This window comes from Phycodurus eques, chromosome 13 (assembly GCF_024500275.1).
Source record: "Phycodurus eques isolate BA_2022a chromosome 13, UOR_Pequ_1.1, whole genome shotgun sequence".
Taxonomy (NCBI): domain Eukaryota; kingdom Metazoa; phylum Chordata; class Actinopteri; order Syngnathiformes; family Syngnathidae; genus Phycodurus; species Phycodurus eques.
The window spans coordinates 1943613-1966971 of NC_084537.1; the positions used below are offsets into that span (position 1 = coordinate 1943613).

The 23359-nt window shown below is 43.5% G+C and overlaps 1 protein-coding gene across 3 annotated transcripts; it reads right to left on the reverse strand.

Moving 5' to 3' along the window:
- Positions 1-858: 858 nt before the first annotated feature.
- On the reverse strand, positions 859-21759 carry LOC133411796 (gastrula zinc finger protein XlCGF17.1-like). 3 transcript variants are annotated; one of them, XM_061694483.1, is made up of 3 exons: positions 21363-21759; positions 6282-6368; positions 859-2336 (listed from the first exon to the last, which is right to left on the reverse strand). In XM_061694483.1, the coding sequence occupies exons 1-3, from the start codon at positions 21478-21480 to the stop codon at positions 1207-1209; spliced, it is 1335 nt and encodes a 444-aa protein (XP_061550467.1). In that variant the 5' UTR covers positions 21481-21759; the 3' UTR covers positions 859-1206. The 3 variants fall into 3 exon arrangements, with proteins under 3 accessions (XP_061550467.1, XP_061550469.1, XP_061550468.1); XM_061694485.1 differs by lacking the exon at positions 6282-6368 and adding an exon at positions 2908-3085 and having other exon boundaries at positions 860-2336; positions 21363-21435; XM_061694484.1 differs by lacking the exon at positions 6282-6368 and having other exon boundaries at positions 860-2336.
- Between the last annotated feature and the right edge of the window lie 1600 nt (positions 21760-23359).

Here is a 23359-nt window from a genome sequence, read left to right on the forward strand (position 1 = left end):
CAACTACACCCCTCTGCAGTTTGTGATCTTCTCTGTACACCAGCTACTATGGTGGACTTATCCTTCTCACCAACAGGTTTAATTTTATTTTATTTTATTTTTTTAAAGGGAATCAGAAAAAAAAAAACCTTAACCTTTTGGTGTGTAACACATCTTTTTGTCATTATTTTTAGCGCTCCCCCCACCACGATTCCATCTCCTCTATCTCCCAAACGAATGTTGTGACAGGCCATCAGGGACATACCGTAATTCCTGATTTCCTCTCAGACTCACTACTGAAACACTCTCATATGCCTGTCCTTTCTGACACACCTTGTTCGACTATTCCACGCAGTAAAAAAGAGCGGTCCAAATAAATCCCTAAAAGGCCATCATTAATTTGACATTCATGCTCACGTTGAGTGTGTGTGTGTGTTGAGCATAACCACTGACTGCAAGTGTAATAAATCAAACAATACAGGTCTTAGGATAACACATCACTTTACATTCCCTTCTGCTAATAAGATAAATGGGCCAACAATTACTGGACTTCAATAAAAACTACATATTTTACAGGAAAGACAACTATCAGGATAATCAAGAGAGTTTGATATAGGATATTAAAACTCTTTGCTCAAATACAATACGAAACAGCACAAATCATGTTCAAAGAAAAACACATAAATTACCAGGTAATAGCATGTTGCGTCAAAGGGAGAATAAATATAATTTAAGGGTATTGTATGACTTCAAGCTCTTGAGACATCCTGGGAGGACTTGCTTTTCTCTTTTATGTTCGTTATAATTGACCTATTTTTGTTGTTCTTTTAATTTTTTTTACAATGTAATGAAGGGCAGTTATACAAGTGCAACAAGTAATTTTATTTCAGGTCATTTAATAAGCACAGCTTCTTCTCCTTCCTTTTCAAATTGACATCTTTTTTATTTACATGTTCGTGCATTTATTTACAATTAAACAAGGACAGAGTACTTGACAATGGTTCTGTCACAGAACCAATTATTGGCTTAAAGTCTTTACATCATTGTCAAAAAAATTTACTTTTGTATTTTATTCAAAATCACAAACACGTTTACAGATTAAAACAGAGTAATTTTCTTCAGTGTTTTTAAAAAGATTCAACAATTGCTATTCTCAGCAGCACGTGTCTCTTAAAACCATTACCTTAAAATATTTTAGTACACACACGGCGACTGAATGTTTTTTCCTCAGTGTGTTTTTTTGTGTTTCCCTAATTGACCCTTTTGAGAGAATCTTAGACCACAAACTGAGCAGACAAAAGGTTTCTCTTTAGTGTGTGTTCTTGTGTGAGATATTAAACTCGACTTTACAGAGAAACTTTCACCACAAACTGAGCAGGTAAAAGGTTTCTCTCCTGTGTGTGTTCTTGTGTGTATTTTTAAGTTTCCCTTCTGAGTGAATCTTTTACCACAAACTGAGCAAGGAAAGGGTTTTTCTCCAGTGTGTGTTTTTTTGTGTCTTCTAAAAGGTGCCTTATGAGAGAATCTTAGACCGCAAAGTGAGCAGGCAAAAGGTTTCTCTCCAGTGTGTGTTCTTGTGTGCGATGTTAAAGATGACTTGTCATAGAAGCTTTTGCCACAAACTGAGCAGATAAATGGTTTCTCTCCAGTGTGTGTTCTTGTGTGCATTGTTAAACTTGCCTTTGCGGAATAGCTTTTGCCACAAACTGAACAGACAAAGGGTTTCTCTCCAGTGTGTATTCTCGTGTGTGTGGTTAAACTTGACTTGTCATAGAAGCTTTTGCCACAAACTGAGCAGACATAATGCTTCTCTCCAGTGTGTCGTCTCATATGAACGTTCAAATGCCCTTTTGATCTACCTGTTTTCCCACACTGAGAACATTTCCAGCCTTTGTTGTCACGTGCCATATCATCTTCAGAGTGTTCATCGCCATCACCATCATCATCATCATCATTATTATAATCCTCATCATCATAATCCTCATCATGGTCATCATCAATGTCAGGAGATTGGCACGTTATGTTGTCACTATCGGCGTGGGATCCTCCACAGTGCTCTCCATCACCTTCTGTTGTTGTGGGTTGACCTGAGCTGCTGCTTGGAGGGTCCGCTTCTCTCTTCTCTTCACTCTGACCGTTGTCTTCATCTTCACTCTTCAAAGGAACAAAGTACAATGGTAACGCGGTGAGATCATCCTCCTCTTCCTCTTTAATCAGGGTGGTTACTGGCTCCTTTTTAATGTAATGGGGGTCCTCAGCTTCCTCTTTAATGAGAGGGTGCTCTTCTTCCTCCTCCTTTTTTACATGGAGGGAATCTGGCTCCTGCTGCCAAGGACGGAGATATTTTTCACTGACGTCTGCAGAACAGAAGAAGACAAACACATTTGGTTAGGTAAATTCAAATCTCAAGCTATGAATAATGTAGTGCATTGTTGTTTCTACACTGGAACTTGAGTAATGAGTTTAATTCGTTCCATAACCAAACGCATAACTCGAATTACTCGTATATGAAATCAAGTTTCCCCACTGAAATGAATTGAAATGCTAATGAGTTGCAGTCAGTGTTTTTAATAAATAAAAATAGCACCATTGTAAAGTATAAATATTAAAACAGTAAAAGAGAATGTAAAGAAATAAACTGGTTTCATGATGTGTAATTAAACTGAAAGCCATGTGCGTGCACACAGAAACTGTGTATATTTTACCAAGTATTGTATCTTTGTTAATCCATCCATCTATCTATCCGTTTTCTGAGCTGCTTTTCCTCACTGGGTTCGTGGTTGTGCTGGCGCCTATCTCAGCTGACTTCGGGCGAGAGGTGGTGTACACCCTGAACTGGTTGACAGGCATTCGCAGGGCACACATAAACAAACAGCCATTTGCACTCACAATCACACCTACGGAAAATTTTGTCTTCAATTAACCTACCATGCATGTTTTTGGGATGTGGGAGGAAACCGGATTACCAGGAGAAAACCGCATGGGGAGAACTTGCAAACTCCACACAGGCGAGGTTGGATTTGAAGCCGGTCCTCAGAACTGTGAGGCAGATGTGTTAACTTGTCGTACACCGTCCCGCCTATCTTTGTTAACTGCTTTGTTCAATCTGTCCAAAAACATAGAACAGTAACTTCTCAGTCTTTGTTAGCCATTTTTGAAATGTGCTCGTGGTCTACGTTCGCTCACATCCTGTGCATCTCCTGGGGGCTAAGACCCTCCTTGTAGTGTTACACCAAGTACCAATACAATTACCGGACCGGGGTATTTTGACGTTAAAAGTAGTAAAGTACAATTTTTTTGGTACTGGTATTTAAAAAAGACACATACACGACAGCAGCACTCTTACTCTGTCTTAAAGGCCAGTAAACTAAAAAACAAACAGTTTGCCGATGACCGCCTGTCTGTCGACAAGTTAGAGATGCCTTGAAGTGTGAAGGCCTCTGTGTGTGCAACTGTGCATGTGTCATGGGTGTGTGTTCCGGTTGTTCTTCCCCGTCTCATACACACCTGCTCCTGAGAGCATATTCACCACCTGTGCATTGTTCACCCTAATTACCCCTTGCATTTAACCTCGTGTCTCATTCTTTCTAGTCGCCAATTCATTGTACCTTGTCGTCGCGTTTCAGCATTCCTTGTTTCCACGTCACAGACTCACAGTAAGACTAGACCCTGTTCCGATTATCGACCTCGCCTTTTTGCCTCACGGTTTTGGATACTGTTGCTTTTTTTGGATTGCCTGCCTGTGTACCGACCTCTGCCCGTATATTAAACCTCTCTTTTTGAAACTGTCAATTTGTTTTGGAGTCATGCATTTTTGGGTCCTATCCTCTGTTCCGTTCATGACAGCATGGGCCGGGAGGGGGAAATGGCTACAAACTGCTACGATCCTGTGGACTCTCCACTCCTCACATGGAAAGAAGATGCACAAAGCATAATTTGGAACTACTAGCTCTTTGTGGTGTGCTAACCAGTTAGCTCCAAGCGTGGGCACGCATTAGCACACATTGGCGTTAGCCACAGGAAAAGGGCGGGATGTAAGCTGAGTTCGCAGCTCACGAGGCTATGGATGTGTGAGCAAAGTCAGCTATATACATGTATGTAGTAGATTTTCCTCTGCTGATAGGGAAACTGCGTTCGATGCACACAAGAGTCAGGGTTACCACCAGGGGATCGATGGCATTGATAGCATGGCACAAACTAGCACGGGTGAGTACTGTCCGGAAGCCCATCTTGGAGCCCTCAAGCCTGTGTACAGGCTTTACTCGTTGTCAGGGACCCCTCCGGAAATCGGGAAGTTTGAGAAAAATAAAAATGAAGAGAACCATTTAATATCCAGGTGGAGCAAAAAGGTCAACAGTTTGAGAGTTGTGGCTCTGTACACAATGAAAAACAGCAGCGAGTGACGGCCACTGAGTTAGTACACATGTATTGTTTACAATGGAAGAAATCAAATACAAGAATACTGCATACTAAAAGCTTATATTACATTGAAGTCAATTATGTATAAATATATACATATGGACGGCACGGTGAATGTCTGGTTAGCACATCTGCCTCACATTTCTGAGGACCAGGGTTCAAATCCCGGCTCCGCCTGTTTGGAGTTTGCATGTTCTCCCCGTGCTTGAGTGGGTTTTCTCCGGTTTCCTCCCACATCCCAAAAATATGCGTGGTAGGTTGATTGAAGACTCTAAATTTCCCGTAGGTGTGAATGTAAGTGAACGGTTGTCTGTTTATATGTGCCCTGCGATTGGCTGGCAACCAGTTCAGGGTGTACCCCGCCTATCCCCCGAAGATAGCTGTGACAGGCACCAGCACGCCCGCGACCCTAGTGAGAATAAGCAGTACAGAAAATAGATGGAGGGATGGATATATACATATGGGGAAAAAACATTCTTCTGATTCTTTTACATTTTTAATGCCTGGTACTACTAAAAGGTACATTTGTTGGAAAAATATGATGACAAAAACAAATATATGATGACAAAGAAAATAGCTCATAAGAGTTTAATTCAAGAGCTGACATCCGGCCATTTTCCATGGTTTACATGATAATAACCAAATTTAAATGTCATAATAGTGATGCACTGAAATTTTGGCCACCGAAATGTTGCAGCCGAAAATGGTGAAAAGTGTATTTTCAGTTTTGTTTCGGTCCAAACAGGATGTTTTTCTGATGCAAGCAAAAACCGCGGCCAGCGCGCAGTCGCGTCAAACATATAGCCCGCGGGCCAGAATCGGCCTGTCAGAGAAATTTTAGTTCATTTATACATACACACTCTTATTTTGAAACACTTATTCTGACACAAGCACCGTAGAACCTGAAGTGTTGTGAGTTGCGTGATGTAACATGCACGAAGCTGAGAGAAAGAAAAAAGATCAGAAATCCATATGCAGTTCGAGAGTGACACTTTGTGTGAAGCAATGCCAATATGTATCATATGATATATTGTTTGATAAGTAATTTTATGTGCAGTTAAAAAACTAGTTTGTGACGTTAATTGGGACATGGGTTTATTAAAGCATGGATAAAACTGGTTGGGTTACGCCAGACAAACAAATCATGCGAGTGACTCGCTGACTCCTGACAGGGAAAAGGTGAAATTCCCTTCTTAGTTAGATGTAAGTTACAAGCTAATGCGATGCATGCTAATAGTTGGAGAGGCCTTATTAGGATTCCCACATAGTTTCCATCGTTTATTTGGCTCCTGCATCACGGAAAGGGCAGGCTACGCAGATGTAACAAGATGACTATCCCAAACATGAATCACATTTGTATGAAATAAAAACAAAGAAGTTTGTTATGGTTAGGTTTATGGTTAGGGCCTAATGTGGTTTAGGATGGGTTAAGGGTGGGTTAGTGTTAGATATATTGTAGAAGTTATCATTTATTTGCTTAGCTTGCATTAGTATTATGGACAATGTTTAGAAAGAAAGATGTCTCGCCTTCAAGAAGATGACTCAGCAGGAATCATCTGAGAGAAGGACGTGGCCGGGACGTGGCAGGTGCCATGTTTTCACCTTGAAACCCTACCCTTAGTGTGTTGTGTCTTGTAGCTTAGTACGTTATGTCTTGTAAACTTAGAAACCTCCCTATTTTCAAATAAATGCAGGAGCGACGGGAGAGATTGTTTACAGCGTGTTGAGAGGCTGTAACCTGAACAATCTCCCATGCGTAAAATGAGTAAAATGACCAACGTCTTCATTCCTTTTGTGTTTATTCATTATAATGTTTGGTGAGATAAATCCAACAGTTAGTGTTAGTGCGAAACATGTTAACGCTGCCACACTTCTTTTCCCACCTGGCAGCAGTATGGTCTGTTCCTCCGGGATAGAGCAGCATCGCGTGTCCTCGAGCCAGTTGGAAGAGGGTGTGTCCTGCCTGGAAACTATGTGGGAATCCAAATAATGTGTTGGTGAGGGGTTGCTAATTGTTTGTGCTGACTAACGCTCACCTCATATAGAGTCATTGTTTGTGTTTTCAGCTTTTTATTCAATTTATTTTTATTAAAATTTAAAAAAATCTCTAAATAAGTTGTTTTACAAATGGTACATACAGTTTACAGATCTACTGTGATCTGTAAGTTGCAACTGTAATTTTTCTGTAAGTTGCAACTGTAATTTTTGAGATTGCTCATATGAATTGAAACAAGATTTGCAAACAAGATACTTATCAATAAATGTGGACATTTTCCCAAATGTAGTTGTTATTATGCGCACCAATAAAATGGTAAAAAAATTAATTGTCGATGTTTAGAGGTTATAAGGCCACGGATATATCAAATTAATGAGAAAAATATATCCATCCATCCATTCATTTTCTGTACCGCTTATCCTCACAAGGGTCGTGCAAGAGGGCAGGTACACCCTGAACTGGTCGCCAGCCAATCGCAGGGCACACATAAACAAACAACCATTCACACTCACATTCACACCTACGGGCAAATTAGAGTCTTCAATCAACCTAGCATTCGTGTTTTTGGGATGTGGGATGAAACCAGAGTACCCGGAGAAAACCCACGCAGGTATGGGGAGAACATGCATATTCCACACAGGCGGGGCCGGGATTTGAACCCCGGTCCTCAGTACGTTTCATTTTTTTTTTTTTTAAGAAATAAAAATGCACACGTTTTGAAATTAACAAAAAAAAAAAACCTCATGTAAATAAATTGAGAAATGAGCAGGTTATGACTTAATTTTAATCTCCATCCATTACATTTGAAGGCAGTGACCTTCCCAACATGGCCGCCACATAGGCACGTTGGTCAGCCTAGCTGCTATAGAGTGCTGGCGTATAGTCTTCATATCTATGGTCAAAATTGCTACACACATTATGTTAACCAGGTAATGCTTGATTTACAACCCTGACACAATCTATGAAATGACAGTTGACCACACAGTGATGCTTCAATGCCTCCTCTTGAATTGCTATACGTGTCGGCACTGACTCGGCAGGGGCTTGTAATGGTGCGTACTGCGTAGCTATTAACAAATAACCTAATTAGGCACTCGGAGCTATCATTAGCTAATTGAGTAGCAAATACTTTTCCCCCAGTGTATCTGATCCGATTTGAAATGTCTACGTGAAGTATCTTCTGCCAAGATAGGGCATGTTCATACGTTGTGGTTACCACCCCAGAGTATGGGGCAGAAAAAGTTAACATGCCTGCAAAAACTCGAAAGCTTACCAAGACTATTTTATTTCTAGTCAAAAATAATTAAAATTTGACACCTCAATGTATAGTTTACATTGAAAATCCATGTACAGTAACTGTGTAAATACAAAACAGGGTAAAATACAACACGGTCATTGTTTGAGTGATAATGACCCAATAAATATTTATATTTCTCAAATTTGTCATTACAGTTAATTTCCATTTAATAATTCCTACTTCCAAACAGTCTTGTTTCCTTTCGTCACTTTAGTGGCTTCACACTTGGCTGCGAACTGCTCCAATGAGAGTTGGAGGTCACGGCTTGATGAAGCCAACAGAACCACATCCTCTGCAAAAAGCAGAGATGCAATACTGAGGCCACCAAACCGGACCCCTGTCCACTGTCCCCGATGTCCACGCGATGTTGCAGAGGCGTGTCAACCTGGACAGCCCCACAACATCCAGAGCCTTGAGGAACTCCGGGCGAATCTCATCCACCCCTGGGGCCTTGCCACCGAGGAGCTTTTTAACCACCTCGGTGACCTCAACCCCAGAGATAGGAGAGCCCACCTCAGAGAACCCAGACTCTGCTCCCTCATGGGAAGGCGTGTCGGTGGAATTGAGGAGGTCTTCGAAGTATTCTCCCCACCGGCTCACAAAGTCCTGAGTCGAGGTCAGCAGCGCCCCATCCTCATTATACACAGTGTTGTTGGTGCACTGCTTTCCCCTCCTGAGACGTCGGATGGTGGACAAGAATTTCCTCGAAGCCGTCCGGACGTCTTTCTCCATGGCCACACCAAACCCCTCCCATGCCCGAGTTTTTGCTTCAGCGACCACCAAAGCTGCATTCCGCTTGGCCAGCCGGTACCCATCAGCTGCCTCAGGAGTCCCACAGGCCAAAAAGGCCCGATAGGCCACCAACGGGTATATACGTTTGGGCCTGCCACGTCGGACTGGCATCATCCCCCACCATCGGAGCCAACTCACCACCAGGTGGTGATCAGTTGACAGCTCCGCCCCTCTCTTTACTAGAGTGTCCAAGACATGCGGCCGCAAGTCCGATGACACGACCACAAAGTCGATCAACGAACTGCGACCTAGGGTGTCCTGGTGCCAAGTGCACGTGTGGACACCCTTATGCTTGAACATGGTGTTCGTTATGGACAATCCGTGATGAGCACAGAAGTCCAATAACAGAACACCGCTCGGGTTTTGATCGGGGTTCCGTTCCTCCCAATCACCCCCTTCCAGGTCTCAGTGTCATTGCCCACATGAGCATTGAATTCCCCCAGCAGAACGATGGAGTCCCCAGCGGGAGCGCTCTCTAGCACCCCCTCCAAGGACTGCAAAAAGGGTGGGTACTCTCAATTGGTGTTTGGTGCATAGGCACAAACAACAGTCAGGACCCATCACCCCACCCGAAGGCGGAGGGAGGCTACCCTCTCGTCCACCAGGGGCTCTGGTACCAGAGCCCAAGCTGGTACCAGAACCCAAGCTGTGGTACCAGAGCCCAAGCTGTGCGTGGAGGCGAGTCCGACTATATCTAGTCGGAACTTCTCGACCTCACGCACCAGCTTCTTCCTTCCCTGCCAGAGAGGTAACATTCACGTCCCTAGAGCCAGCTTCTGTAGCCGGGGATCGGATCGCCAAGGTCCCCGCCTTTGGCCACCGCCCAGCTCGCTCTGCACCCGACCCCTATGGCCCCTCCCACAGGTGGTGAGCCCATGGGAAGGGGGACCCACGTTACCCTTTTGGGCTGTGCCCGGCCGGGCCCCATGGGTGCAGGCCCGGCCACCAGGCGCTCTCCTTCGAGCCCCAACTCCAGGCCTGGCTTCAGAGGTGGGCCCCGGTGACCCACATCCGGGCAAGGGAACACCTGAGTCCATAATTTGCCTTCTTCATCATGGGTCTTTGAGCCGTACTTTGTCTGGTCCCTCACATAGACCAAATCGTGAATTGTCAAGGACCGTCCGTCTCCGTTGTTCTGTTTGACAAGTGGTCAGTCATACACGGTCACAAACTGAAAACAACTCGACAGTTGCAATTTCGCTCTCGATTTACTCCCCTCCCCCCAAAAAAAACAACAACCATGCATGGTAGGTTGATTGAAGATTCTAAATTGCCCATAGGTGTGCGTGTGAATGGTTTGTTTGATTATATGTGCCCTGCGACTGGCTGCCGACCAGTTCAAGGTCTACCCCCCCTCCTGCCTGTAGTTAGCTGCGATAGGCTCCAGCATACCCATCACCCTAGTGAGGATAAGCGGTGTTGAAAATGGATGGATGGATGGATGTGCAAGGGAGGCTTTCACGATGTGTAGAAGTCTGACGCGTTCCTTCCCGCTCCGAGCCTCAGCCGACACCGCGCAGAATCAATTGGGTGAGTGAAACAATGAAATACATCTATGCCAACATTGAGGCAGCTAACAAATTCAACGGTGGATTGCACTCTTGGACTGATGGCTTTTAGGGCTGATGTCAGACACAAAAATAAAATACTTTTTTTTACTTTACCATACAGGAAAACAATTACCATACAGGAAAACATTACAAGCTGAAGGGAATATAGAATACTTTATATTCTAATATGTAATTCTAACTAGTTTGGAAGAGAATGTGTATTGGAGTATAGGAGTATATTGCAGGAAGGCCCCCAGCGGGGGTATGTGGCCCTCATCAGGGGGTATTTGGAGACAGATGGCAAAGAAGAAAGGAACTGCGGGGAGCCACTATAAACATTGAATGCAGGAGACATCGGCAGGCGACGTCTGGACCCAGATCAAATAGTCATCATTTGGCCGAACAACGATGACGTCAGATTACGGACCAATCGGACGACAGCGATTCCACACCGGCCTGTTTGAAACATTGTATAAGTCTGGGGGAGAGTCAGATAGTTTTGTTCTACTACTGTATCTGCTAAGAATAAGTTAGGGTAGTTACGAACCCAGAGCTCTGCAAAATGTATAGACTCCTCTGTCAGGAATAAATTGGTTGCTTTTTATACATTGTTGTGAACGACGTTCTTTCACGAAAACGAACACGCTTGGAACCACGGAAGTTAGGAGATTTTAAAACACAGGTTCCTTCAAATGGTGACCGCGACGTGATCCTGAAGGAACAATAGATAAAAAGACAGAGGAGCGGACAGGAATTCAGTTGGACTGCAAATCTCCCCGGTGCACCGAAATAAAAAAGGTGAGCGGAAGCCTGTTTGAGTATATCACGAATTCTGCGCATTGGAAATTACGAAATTTGGGAGACTTGTGGTACAGTTGTTTTGTTGTCTATAGTTAATAAGACGTTGTGTTGTTAAAATTGCATAATTAAAGTCAGGGTAACGGAGGACCTGACGTCAGGGTAACAAGGGACCTGACAGACCAGGATCAGAGAAAATCCTGGAAGTAGGGTAACAAGGTACCTACTTGTCCCGTCGTAGACTGACTTGAAATCGGACGCGGTTTCAAATTGTAACGTTTCGGTAGACGTTGGGGATTTTGGGACCCCCAAAAACCGATTTAGAATAAGATGAGTGTGCCACCAAAACTCGGGGTTGTGAATTGGACAGTCGAGTGTCGAGGTAATGAATGTGATATGTGTCGGATTTGTGGATTGAAAGAGAAAGGCAGAACAAGAAACAAACAGGATTAAGAAGTGTGTGGAAAAGAAAAAGGAATGTAAGTTGTTTCACGTAACAGAGAGGTTATTCTGAAAGGAAAAGATGAAGGAAAAGTTGGATGCTGCAGGGTGGAGAGAGAATTGAAGGTTGAATAAGAAAAAAGAAGAGTGAAAAATTGAGAAGATTGTCTGGTGTGCCCTGCCATGGCAGCTGTTACAGCTGTTCAGAAAAAAAGAGCGACAAATTCCCCCGCTAAATACAATTTACGGACCTTTCCGAAAACGGCCCCAGTAACGTCACCGCATTCAAAGAGGTGGGTAAATATACAAATTGTCTTTAAAAAATGTTGAGTTTTTACAGAAGCGGCTTCCCGGACTGGCTGCTGTTGGTGTAATTTGGATCCAGGGGCTGAAAAGTTTGACGGACGACATGAGACTGGCGTGTGGTGACATAGTGAGACTGATACGCGCCTGTTGCATTTCGGTTCACCAATCGGATGATATTTTGACACGGTCGGGTCTGAATAATGTCGAACCTGAAATTTTATTTGCCCCTTTTGCTCCTATAGTGTTTGCAGTCATCCGCGACATGTTCCCGTCCTCTTCCCCAACGGTGCCGAAGCTTCTGGACGTCAAACCTCTCATGGATCCCAGTTCTCACTTCGAAAATTGTATAACTATTTGGACAGATGAGACCGGGTCACATCCCTCCCGTTTAAGGGAGGCAAATGTTATTTATTGAATAGCTTTACTTGACACCTTGCCGGTGGAAGTTAGGACTGAACTTATTAAAGATCCTGACCTTATGGAAGGGGAAGATAGTTATTTTAATCGTCATGTGTCACACCATTTGAAACTTTTTGTCGACAGACAACACAAAGCATCAGACGAGGTAAAAGATATGCAGGAACAACTTTTGAAGTTGCAATTAGCCCAAGCCCGTAAATTGGCCACTGACAACAAACAAGAAGAAAAAAAGGACAGAAAAATGGAAGCAGAGAAACAGATGTGGATGGCGCAGGGGTCCACGAGGAGACGAGGCGAAAGTCGTGACAGGGGATTCACCAAAGGGGGCAGGGGAAGCCCTTGCCGACCTCCAACGGACCAAGCGTGCTTCAATTGAGTGGAACCCGGAGAGGCCACACCTCAAAGAGGAGGCTACAAAGCTTCACGAGGGAGAGTTGGGCGCGGCCCGGCAACAGCGTCCGCAGCAGGCTCCACAGCAACAAGAGCCATCTCGCCAGTACTACTGCGATGAGGACTGGTCTGAATGCCCAATGAGCCTGGAGCCAGGGGACGGAGGAATGACGGAGCCTCTGAACCCGTTAAGGGAAGACAACCACCTGAATGAGCTGTGCAGGGGTGCCCATGAGTCTGCCGATTACGACACCATTAAAGACTGAAATTGCTGGACAGACACATGAACATCAGTTTGTCCTCATGAAAAAAGGGCTCCAGTGAACCTGATGGGCAGAGATCTGCTTTATCAAGACCAGGGCTACCATCCTTTGTAGCCCGGATGGACTGACGATACGGTTCCCCGATGGGACCATGATGAACTGTGGACAGAAGTTGTCCTCCGGATGGAACATGATACAACATGAACTTCCGGAAGCAACTGCTGACATATATTGCGCCCGACTAAAACCTGAAACAAAGGAGGGAGGCGGAGTTTACTCGGCCTTCCTGCGGTGGAAGCCCTGAATCGACTCTCTTGCCCCCTATCGTCCTCCAAGTGACCCACTCCATCTCACACGGTTTTATGATAAAAATGACGATTTTGTTTATAGGGAAGCTTTTGAGTCGATACAGGAAGGAAATTGGAGGCTCAATAGTACAGGAATTTACATAGGGAAACACGGTGTGGTGGCTGCGTCCACCTTGGCACCAGAGCAGAGTGAGTGGTTTATGATAAACTTGACATCTTTTCCACACATCACTTGCACTAGCATTAGGTCATAAAGCCAGAGAACTGGGACCCATGGTGAGAAAATGCCATTTGGCAAATGATTGGCAACAAGATCAAATACCCAATGTGTTGTACTCTCCTAGTACTGAATGTTTTTGCATTCAAGGTACCATGGTGGACGGAGGGGTGTTGGAGCATGTGACTTTAGCGCGATTCCATGGCAGAGAACTCTCGGACCATGAGGACGCCGCACAGCTGTGGAGCTCGCTGCCGGACTCACTGTGGTCCGAGGGGTCTGTGTACATCCGTGACTCCGGTAACATTCGAGGTAAACCCAACTGCTTTTGTTAACGTGCCGTAGTATCTTTGTAAGCAAGAGGCCATAGAAGATATCACTGAAACCCAAATTCTGAAATCCCAACGCTTTGGTCCATAAATGATGTTATGAAACCCTCCGCTCAAGCTGCGGAACTGCTGGCCATGTGCAGGGCACTAGAGTTATCTGAAGGTCAGTGTGTTACAATTTATTCTGATTCGGCGTATGTGGTAGGATGTTTGTTTGTTGATCTGGCTGCATGGAGGCGACAGGGTTTTGTTACGACCACTGGTGACCCAGTGGCCCACGCAGAGCTGATTCAACGACTGAGTGAGGCTATTGATAGGCCGGTGGAGGTGGCTGTGGTCAAGTGTCCAGGACAGGCGAAAGCGGGCACTCTGGTAGCCCGGGGGAATGGCGCAGCGGATGCGGCGGCGAAAGAAATAGCAGGCTATCGAAAGGATGATGAAGGAGGAGGCGCCAAAGGAAGACAAGCGTAAGTGGCAAGAGACAGGTGCTGAGTATGATGACAAGGAGAAGCTGTGGTTTGTATGATGACAAGGAGAACCTAGGAGACTGATGTTACCTACAGGAAAGTTATGTGTCAATGCTGAACAAGCTGCGCTTTTGGTGGCACCCTGATCTTCTGTGTAAGGTAAAAGATTTTTGTGTTTTTTTTGTGATATATGTCAAGATTTCAGTGTTTGCCCTACAACGAAGAGGGAATTGACACACTGAGATGGGCCAAGGCCCGAATTTATGTGGTGGTAATGGACCGAACCGACAATGGTGGTCCCAGTCCAAAGCATAAGGTACTTATTAATAATTGTCGGCACTTTTTCCGGATGGCCCAAAGGCTATCCTTGTGCAAAAGAAAACGTGCCGTCTGTCGACAAAGCGCTGGTTAACCATTATATTTCGACGTATGAGTTTCCACTAGTCATCAGATCGGACAAGTGATTCTACTTGTCCCAAACATGTCCTGCGCAGGCCTCTATTGTAAAAAAAAACGTGGACTAAGTGTGAATGGTATAAATATTCGGTGCGATACGTTTTATAAATTGTGTACACAATATAAAGTAAACCTTAGAACTTTGATGAATGAAATTATATGACTATATATGTAAAATGTTATAAAGTGCTTCAAAGGGTACCCATTATATTTATTAACTAAATAAATAAGGCATACATATTGTATGTATAAATAGGTATGCATATGATATTCTGGAAGATAAATTAAATAATAGATAAATTCAGGCGTGTACCCGGCGGATGGGATCAAGCCAGAGTAGCATCGTGACTTTCTTTTCCCGGGTCAGCAGAGCGGACCAGAGCGGCTCTGCGTGCCTGGGATAAAAGCCTGAAAACAGTACGGGAGGTTTTTGGTGTAAGAAAACGCTTCGGAGTTTGAATAAATGACGTCCAAGTTGCTATCTGAGCTGGTGAATGGGATTTGATATATTGCTTAGAGAGTGGCGGCACGGTGTACGACTGGTTAGAGGGTCAGCCTCACAGTTCTGAGGACTGAGGTTCAATCAGCGGCCCCGCCTGTGTGGAGTTTGCATGTTCTCCCAGTGCCTGCGTGGCTTTTCTCCGGTTTCCTCCCACATCCCAATAACATGCATGGTAGATTAATTGGAGACTCTACATTGCACGTAAGTGTGAATGTGAGTGCGAATGGTTGTTTGTTTGTAGGTGTCCTATTGGCTAGCAACCAGTTCAGGGTGTACCCCGCCTCCTGCCCGATGACAGCTGGGATAGGCTCCAGCACGCCCGCGACCCTACGTGAGGAGAAGCGGCTCAGAAAATGGATGAGTGCTTAAGAGAGCACTTGAAGTGAGGGTGCACCAAATGGTTTATGACAGGACACAGGCGTCCTCAGCTGGGGGATGGGGGCAGCTTTATGACAGGCGTGTGTGAGTTTTACGAGTTTATGGTATTGCAAAGGCCAAGGAGATTTACAATAGGATCGTTTAATTAATGATATGGATAGAAGCCTGGTCTGTAGTGGTTTAGGTGTTATGGTTCAACCAATAAGTGTGCTGTGTTCAGTTTTGTCTGTGTGGTGTATGTGAGAGGACATTCACTCCTGGGTCCAGGTTAATGTTATTGTCTGTGAAGTCTCGCTTGTCATGTCATGTTAATTGTTTATGTTTTGTGTTTGTGTCGTCTTAATTAAAAGCAGAAATGGAGCACTACTGAGCTGGCTGACAGGAGTAGTGAAGGATGTGATCACGTGAAAGAGACTATAGACCTTTAGTTACCAAGGACCGTGTGACTGACTAGAGAATACGGTCTACAGACTGTTGAATGACTGATTTGTTGAAATAACATTATTTTACAGGACGCCCAGGAGGATGGAGCTTGATAGTGTTATTGTTGTATTGCAGGATGTTGGTGTGCTGACTTAACGCTGATTTTATGTGATTCTTGGTTTAATGACATTTACACTTTTGTGAGACAAATTAACAATTGGTTGGGGAATAATATCAATGTTGGGTGACAATTGCCGACTTGTCCCTTCTCTGGAGTATGTATACAGGAATTATGTAGTCAATTGGCACGGTTATCGTTTGCAGAGTAGTGATTAATTTAATGTTTGCAGGTCTGGTCAGGGGCCTCTCCGACGGAAGGAGACGACCTGCTGATTTGTGTATGGGGTTGTGTGTGGATACTGTGTTTTGGTGTTAAATTAGTCATTTAACATAGGGGGAAATATGTACATCCTGTATGTCTGGTCAAAGGTTATAATAATGACTCTGATGATCTCCCTGATTATAGTTACAGGAATCTATTTTGGAATGCCTTCAATACAAGGAGAACGACTAACAAAGAGGGCCGTGAAGCCAACAGGGGCCCTAGAATTACACATTGGGGGAAAAGACGGTATACCAATTTGAATTGTATAAGGTGGTAAATTGTGCACGCTGGGGCGACCCGGCGGGATACGATATTTACTCGTGCGCTTTGAGCACAGGACATGCAGGAGCTGGCCGGTATCCGGTGAACCTTAGGTTCAAAGCGAACCAGCAGGTGGATTTGTGTTACAGTTGCAAGCAGGTGATTACCCACTCGAAACCGGGATACTGGGAGCCGACGAAGAATAGAAATTGGCGGTGGAAGGACAGGATCAAATTGGAAAGGGGTGGTATGCACTCGGTTACCCCGGGGGACAGACATCCCGTACTGTTGACCTTGGGTATAGATGTCTCGGGGGCCGATCCCCTAGGACAGATTATTATTAATTGGCTACGTCCGACACAAAGTTCATCTTGTCCGATAATGAGAAAATTTGCGAAAGTACCAGTATAAAAAAAAAATGCAGATCCAGTGGTTTTTCGAACCTCCAAAGTTACGAGATATGACCTGAATAATGAATTAATCTAGGTAATTATTGGTTTAAGGAAATTACTATGGAAGGTAGGGACGTAGTCAAAATCTATCAAAAAGACTGTCTTGTTTGTGCTACGATGAATAACCTCAATTGGATTGTAAACCCTGTGGTCCAGGAGAATTATACTGCTGCAACTAAGTTCAAATTGACCTGTGCCTACCAGCTGATGACTAATGACAACCTGGAGGGTGAGTGCCAGCACTGGGATCAGGTTTATCCTCTGACGAAGGTGTAAGGTGCTCCCCTCTATGATGTCAATATGGTCCCTTCCCTTCCCTGTATCACACAAAATAAGAGTAAGGTAACTTTGGGCCCAAATAACAAACTTTCCCGATCAATGGGCCACCTAGATCCACAGTTTTGTAATTTCACGCTTTTCATTGAATATTATGATGCGGCCCGATTAAGTAAGATGTGGTCTGATTTGTGGTGGATGTGTGGAGGTGGTTTGTTGCGGGACTTCCTACCCGGGGAATGGACAGGCACTTGTGCGTTGGTCTCTATGATAGCTCCCACAGTGATTAAGCCCCTCTCTGAGCAGGAACTCACTCAAATGGCGGATTTCACATGGGAGCGTGACTGATGTGGGGCAGCTTGAACCGTTTCCGCCGTATGGTCAGTGGCTTTAATGTGGGCGGAAATGCTTGGGAAGAAGGTGAATACCCCACCTACCTGGATGCCATTGGAATTCCCAGAGGTGTCCCGGATGAGTATAAAGCTCGCTGCCAAATTTCCGCAGGACTTGAGTGTATTTTTTTTATATGGGTAACTCCGAATAAAAATGTTGATTTCATAAATTACCACCATTACCAAATTCAAAGATTGGTGAATTTCACCTCCCAACTAGCGGAGGGCATCCATGAGCAACTATCAGCTACATCTCTCATGGCATTCCAAAATAGGTGGGTCCTGGATAGTATGTTAGTGGAATAGGGGGTGCCTGCTCTCGAATTAAAGGACATTGCTGTACAATTATCCCCAATAACACGGCGCCGAACGGAAAGATCACCAGAGCCATGAAAGGTTTCCAAGCCATGTCTGTTAAACTTAAATCAATGTCTGGAGTGGAGGACAACCCCTTCTACAGCCTGCTTAATAGGATGTTTGGTAAATGGAGAGGTCTCATACTGACGTTGGCAACAACAACCATAATTGTCATGGCTGTGCTTGCTATTTGTGGATGTTGTATTACCCCTTGTCTCAGGAACCTGGTTCTCAGAATTGTCCTCAAGACCTTTGTGGGTAAGGATCCCTACGGCCAATATCAGCTGCTGTGCCTGGACGAGGACAGGGTGGCCATGGAATCGCTCGCTCCATTGAACGATACCGGTATATCCTCTGAATTGTTTAGTTTTGATGTGCTTAGAATAGAATAATGAGTATTGTAGTGAAATAGTTAGTAGGTATAGGGGTTGTTGATCTTCTGATTATCAGAAGATCAACTTGGGGGATTGAAGGGAATATAGAATACTTTATATTCTAATATGTAATTCTAACTAGTTTGGAAGAGAATGTGTATTGGAGTATAGGAGTATATTGCAGGAAGGCCCCCAGCGGGGGGTATGTGGCCCTCATCAGGGGGTATTTGGAGACAGATGGCAAAGAAGAAAGGAACTGTGGGGAGCCACTATAAACATTGAATGCAGGAGACATCGGCAGGCGACGTCTGGACCCAGATCAAATAGTCATCATTTGGCCGAACAACGATGACGTCAGATTACGGACCAATCGGACGACAGCGATTCCACACCGGCCTGTTTGAAACATTGTATAAGTCTGGGGGAGAGTCAGATAGTTTTGTTCTACTACTGTATCTGCTAAGAATAAGTTAGGGTAGTTACGAACCCAGAGCTCTGCAAAATGTATAGACTCCTCTGTCAGGAATAAATTGGTTGCTTTTTATACATTGTTGTGAACGACGTTCTTTCACGAAAACGAACACGCTTGGAACCACGGAAGTTAGGAGATTTTAAAACGCAGGTTCCTTCAAAGCTTAACACTGAGTTAAAACTTCACCAAAGATAAAACTAGCAACTTTACATCACAATGAATTGAGACAAAATTCACAAAAACGTTGTCTCACAGTATCACAAACACTAACCTTGTGTCTCATCGGTGGGTAGGTAAAGGAATCAACGTTTTACAGAGCATTGGGTTCCATTCATTACTCTTTTCCTTGCACCTTGTTTTACTTTCATTTTAACCGGTGTCGTGTGAAGTTATTTTACATGCCAAAATGCTGAGCCAAAATAAAAGGCTACATGCTTAAAACAAGAAGTCAAGTTAAAACTTGCACATATAAACCATTTGACATGATAAAACAGTCGCAAATAACTATTTTAACAATGCTATATTTAACTTTAAGCTGAAACATTAATTAATGAATATTAAGTCAACTGGGTAAGTTCCACACACATTGCCTTTTAGTCCATAGGTTTGATATTGATATGGGTTATAAAGAAGCCTGCGTCAAATGTTAATTTAAGTCTATGCTGCAGGTTGCTCAAAAAACGGACGTTCAGAATTTGAACACCCTTTATTTAAACCATGCAAACATTTTTGCAGCCCCCTAAAAGAATTGGAATCAAGAATCTTTTGGAACCGGAATCAAAATGAGGAACCAGAATCAAGACCGGAATCGCTCAAATTCAAATGATGCCCAAGCCTACTCATATGGTACAGTACATGTTTGCTCAATGACTCGGCAAAGGTTTACAGAGTCCGTTGTGCAGATTTATCTTTTCTTTCGCGTGCTTGTGGAATCAACATCAACAAAGTTTTTCGTATTCCTCATACTCAGGGTTGGGAGGGTTATTTTAAAAATGTATTACAATACAGTTACCGATGACAATATGACCGTGAAACCTTTTTTTATTCCCGGTGATAAGTTTAACAGCTGGTATTGGTAATAGAGTTTTAATAATTAAAACAGGGGGTGATTGGTGACAGGACAGTGAGATATTTACTCATGGTCCGGCTGTAGGTCTATGCTAGCTCGCTCCTCCATTTGCCTCTCCAGCAGTCGAGATGACTTTGACGGTGCACCGTTTTTTTTGTAAATCCATCCATCCATCCATTTTCTGAGCCGCTTCTCCTCACTAGGGTCGCGGGTGTGCTGGAGCCTATCCCAGCTATCATCGGGCAGGAGGCGGGGTACACCCTGAACTGGTTGCCAGCCAATCGCTGGGCACAAACTAACAAACAAACAACCATTCACACTCAAATTCGAACCTACGGGCAATTTAGAGTTTTCAATCAACCTACCATGCATGTTTTTGGGATGTGGGAGGAAACCGGAGTGCCCGGAGAAAACCCATGCAGGCACGGAGAGAACATGCAAACTCCACACAGGCGGGGCCGGGGATTGAACCCCGGTCCTCAGAACTGGAGGCTGACGCTCTAACCAGTCGACAACCGTGCCGCTTTCTTTGTAAATGTTATTCCGAATGAATACATTCTCCAGTGAATATACGATAAAAACAGGACTGTTCATTCTCTTCGTTTCACTTTTAAACTGGCCTCGTTTGGGAAGCCCGCACATAAATCGAGTGGCCTGTGCCATTTTCCTATTGGCCAACAAAAAAAATAAAAAAACATGCCTTCCACAAAGCTACCAATCACCCACTGGTAAGCTGCTAAATTCGTGAGAAGGTTGCTCAGAGTTGGCCCACTAGAGTGAGAGCAAGCGTTTGTTTTGCTTGCCACTGAGTCACATGACTGAATCATGTCCGCTGATTCGGTTAATGAGGACTTTCATGCCTCCTGTCTCTCTTCCTCCGATGCCATCCATGCACCCATTTTGTTGTTATCTTGTCGAGACGGTATGAATACTCGATAATGGATAATGGAAAATTGCGCATCGTTAAAGCAACGTTCACGATTATATCGAAGGTGTGTGTGTGTGTGTATATATATATATATATATATATATCGTCATGTTGGCCTTCAAACTCTGCGGATACAAGTGCATAACTGATCCTAACACATGTAAAGATATGCAATCGTTCAGACACTTTCACAAATTCATACATATTCACTCGTATCTCAGAAATAACACCATTTATGTTACTTATTTATGTTAATATCTGAATGCAAAATGACTGCCTCATCGTGACATTTCAGATCCCAGATCTTCTGGTGTATTGCAACAACCATAATGAGGCTCTCTCCTGTGGCTTTAACGGTAAAGACAACAAAAGTTTAAATAGTAATTAGAATATTTTTTTTTACATAGAAACAATTATGACCGTTTGGTGGATAACGTCAATAATTCAAATGCTCATATTTTCTTGACTTATTTCATTTGGGATGACCAAATGTTCTTAAAACCAGCCAGCAAAAAAAAAAAAGGGGGGGGGGGCAAACAAAGGAAAAAAAAACTTGAACGTTGTTTTACGCACAACATCTGGACATTAATACCATGCATTCCATTGAAATATCAACACAGGAATATTGTTAACGATTAAAAAGTGAGCGTGAGAATCGTACAAACCTGCTGTGTTTAACACAACTCGAGGCTGCTTGCAAACAGCGTCCAGGAGTTGACGTTCGTTCTCCTCTTTTATTCCACTAAATTCCTTCACGTACTTTGCTGCTGGTCTTGCACACATTTTCACACGATAATCCCGACACGTTCGCACTTGACCTGTGTTTAGCGATGTGTCACTAAAACCTTACTGACCAACGTGGCTCTTTGTTCTCTTTGTTAGCGGCTAGCGAGCTAAGCTAAACCAAGCTAACAAGCCCTAAAAGCTTCAACGTACACCGAGACATGAATACTGAACCACTAAAGTAGTGATTGCTGTACTCGGTCAGGGCTTGCGTACGTTCGGTACAAATTCAAGAAGAATTATTGATGTTACGCAAAGTAAAGCGCCGTCTCCTTCTTCTTTTCCTTTTTTACGGCGGTTGGCAACCAGCTTAATGGTACATTACTGCCTCCTTCTGTTCCAATTTTGGAACAGACGTGTCTTTTCTCCTTATGTTACAGATTTTATTATTATTATTATTATTATTGACAAAATGGACATATACAAATAGTAAGAACGCGTATGAAGTATAGTATACAATTGTATACTATAGTATACAAACAGACAAAGGAAAATGAACAAAGTATTGTCCAACATCATTAAGAAAAAAAAAATAAAGGTTTTATTTTATTTGTAGTTAAAGTATATTGCCAAAACTGTGAGCAGCTTTATGAGAAAATAACATTTTCTATGTGGGGATAAACATGGAAGCCAAATAATAAATTTTTCCAAATACAAAAAGAACTGTTTACAAACAGGATCAATCTGCAGAAATCCTTCGATCAATCTGTCTATCGGATCTCATTTGATGTGCGTCCTGTGTCTGAGGTGCACAAAAATTAGCAGGGACACATAAAGCATATTCATTTTGCCTCTGTAGACGCATGGTTTAAAACCCGCCCTACATACATTGTGTGTGTGTGTGTGTGTATGTATATATATATATATATATATATATATATATATATATATATATATATATATATATATATATATATATATATATACAGACCCTTTAAAAAAATTAATATCATGGAAAGGTTTATTTCCATAATTCCATTCAAAAAGTTAAACAGTAATAGATTATAGATTCAGGGCCCACACTTTAAACAATTTCAGGTATTTGTTTATTTTTACATAATTTGGGTTTCCAGCTCATAAAATCCACAAAATCAGGGATAAAAAAAAATTTAATACTGTGAAGAAATCAGCCCAAATTGTTGGGGCCACAGTTATAAACTGAGTGTCACACACTAATCATCTACTCAACTCAAAGCACCTGCACGGTTTCCCCAGGTGTCAAGAAATTGCTTCAGTTTGGTTCAATTGTCTGTTGGGTTCAATATGGGGAAGACGGCAGGCTTGACAACTGGCGACAAGGTCATCATTGATGCCCTCCATAGGATGGGTAAAACGCAGAAGTTCATAGCTAAGGAGGGTGGCTGTTCACAGAGTGTCCAAGCATATCAATGGAAAGTCTACTGAAAGGACAAAATGTGGCAGGAGAAAATTATCAAAAACCACCACATTCAGACGCATCCGGGAGATGGGCTACAACTGTCGGTTCCTCGGGTTAAGCCACTTCTGAGCCTGAGCCAATGTAGGAAGCATCTCAACTGGGCCAAGGAGAAGGACTGGACTGTTGGCCAGTGGTCCAAGGTCCTCTTTTCCGATGAAAGTAAAGTGTGCCTTTCATTCAGGAATCAATGTCCAAAGGCTTGGAGGAAGATGCGCCACACATTTTCAATGGGAATTTTCAATTTTCAACAGGTCTGGACTGCAGGCAGGCCAGTCTAGTACCCGCACTCTTTTACTGCGAAGCCACGCTCTTTTACTGCGAAGCCACGCTGTTGTAACACGTGCAGAATGTGGTTTGGCATTGTCTTGCTGAAATAAGCAGGGGCGTCCATGAAAAACACGTTGCTTGGATGGCAGCATATGTTTCTCCAAAACCTGTATG

Bases quoted from the DNA above. Each gene is read 5' to 3' on its own strand.
- LOC133411796 (XM_061694483.1), bottom strand. From the start codon at position 21,480: ATGTGTGCAAGACCAGCAGCAAAGTACGTGAAGGAATTTAGTGGAATA. The intron at 6,369-21,362 runs GTTTGTACGATT...ATTCCCACATAG, and splicing joins AGTTGTGTTAAACACAGCAG to TTTCCAGGCAGGACACACCC. The intron at 2,337-6,281 runs GTGGGAAAAGAA...TCTGTTCTGCAG, and splicing joins ACAGACCATACTGCTGCCAG to ACGTCAGTGAAAAATATCTC.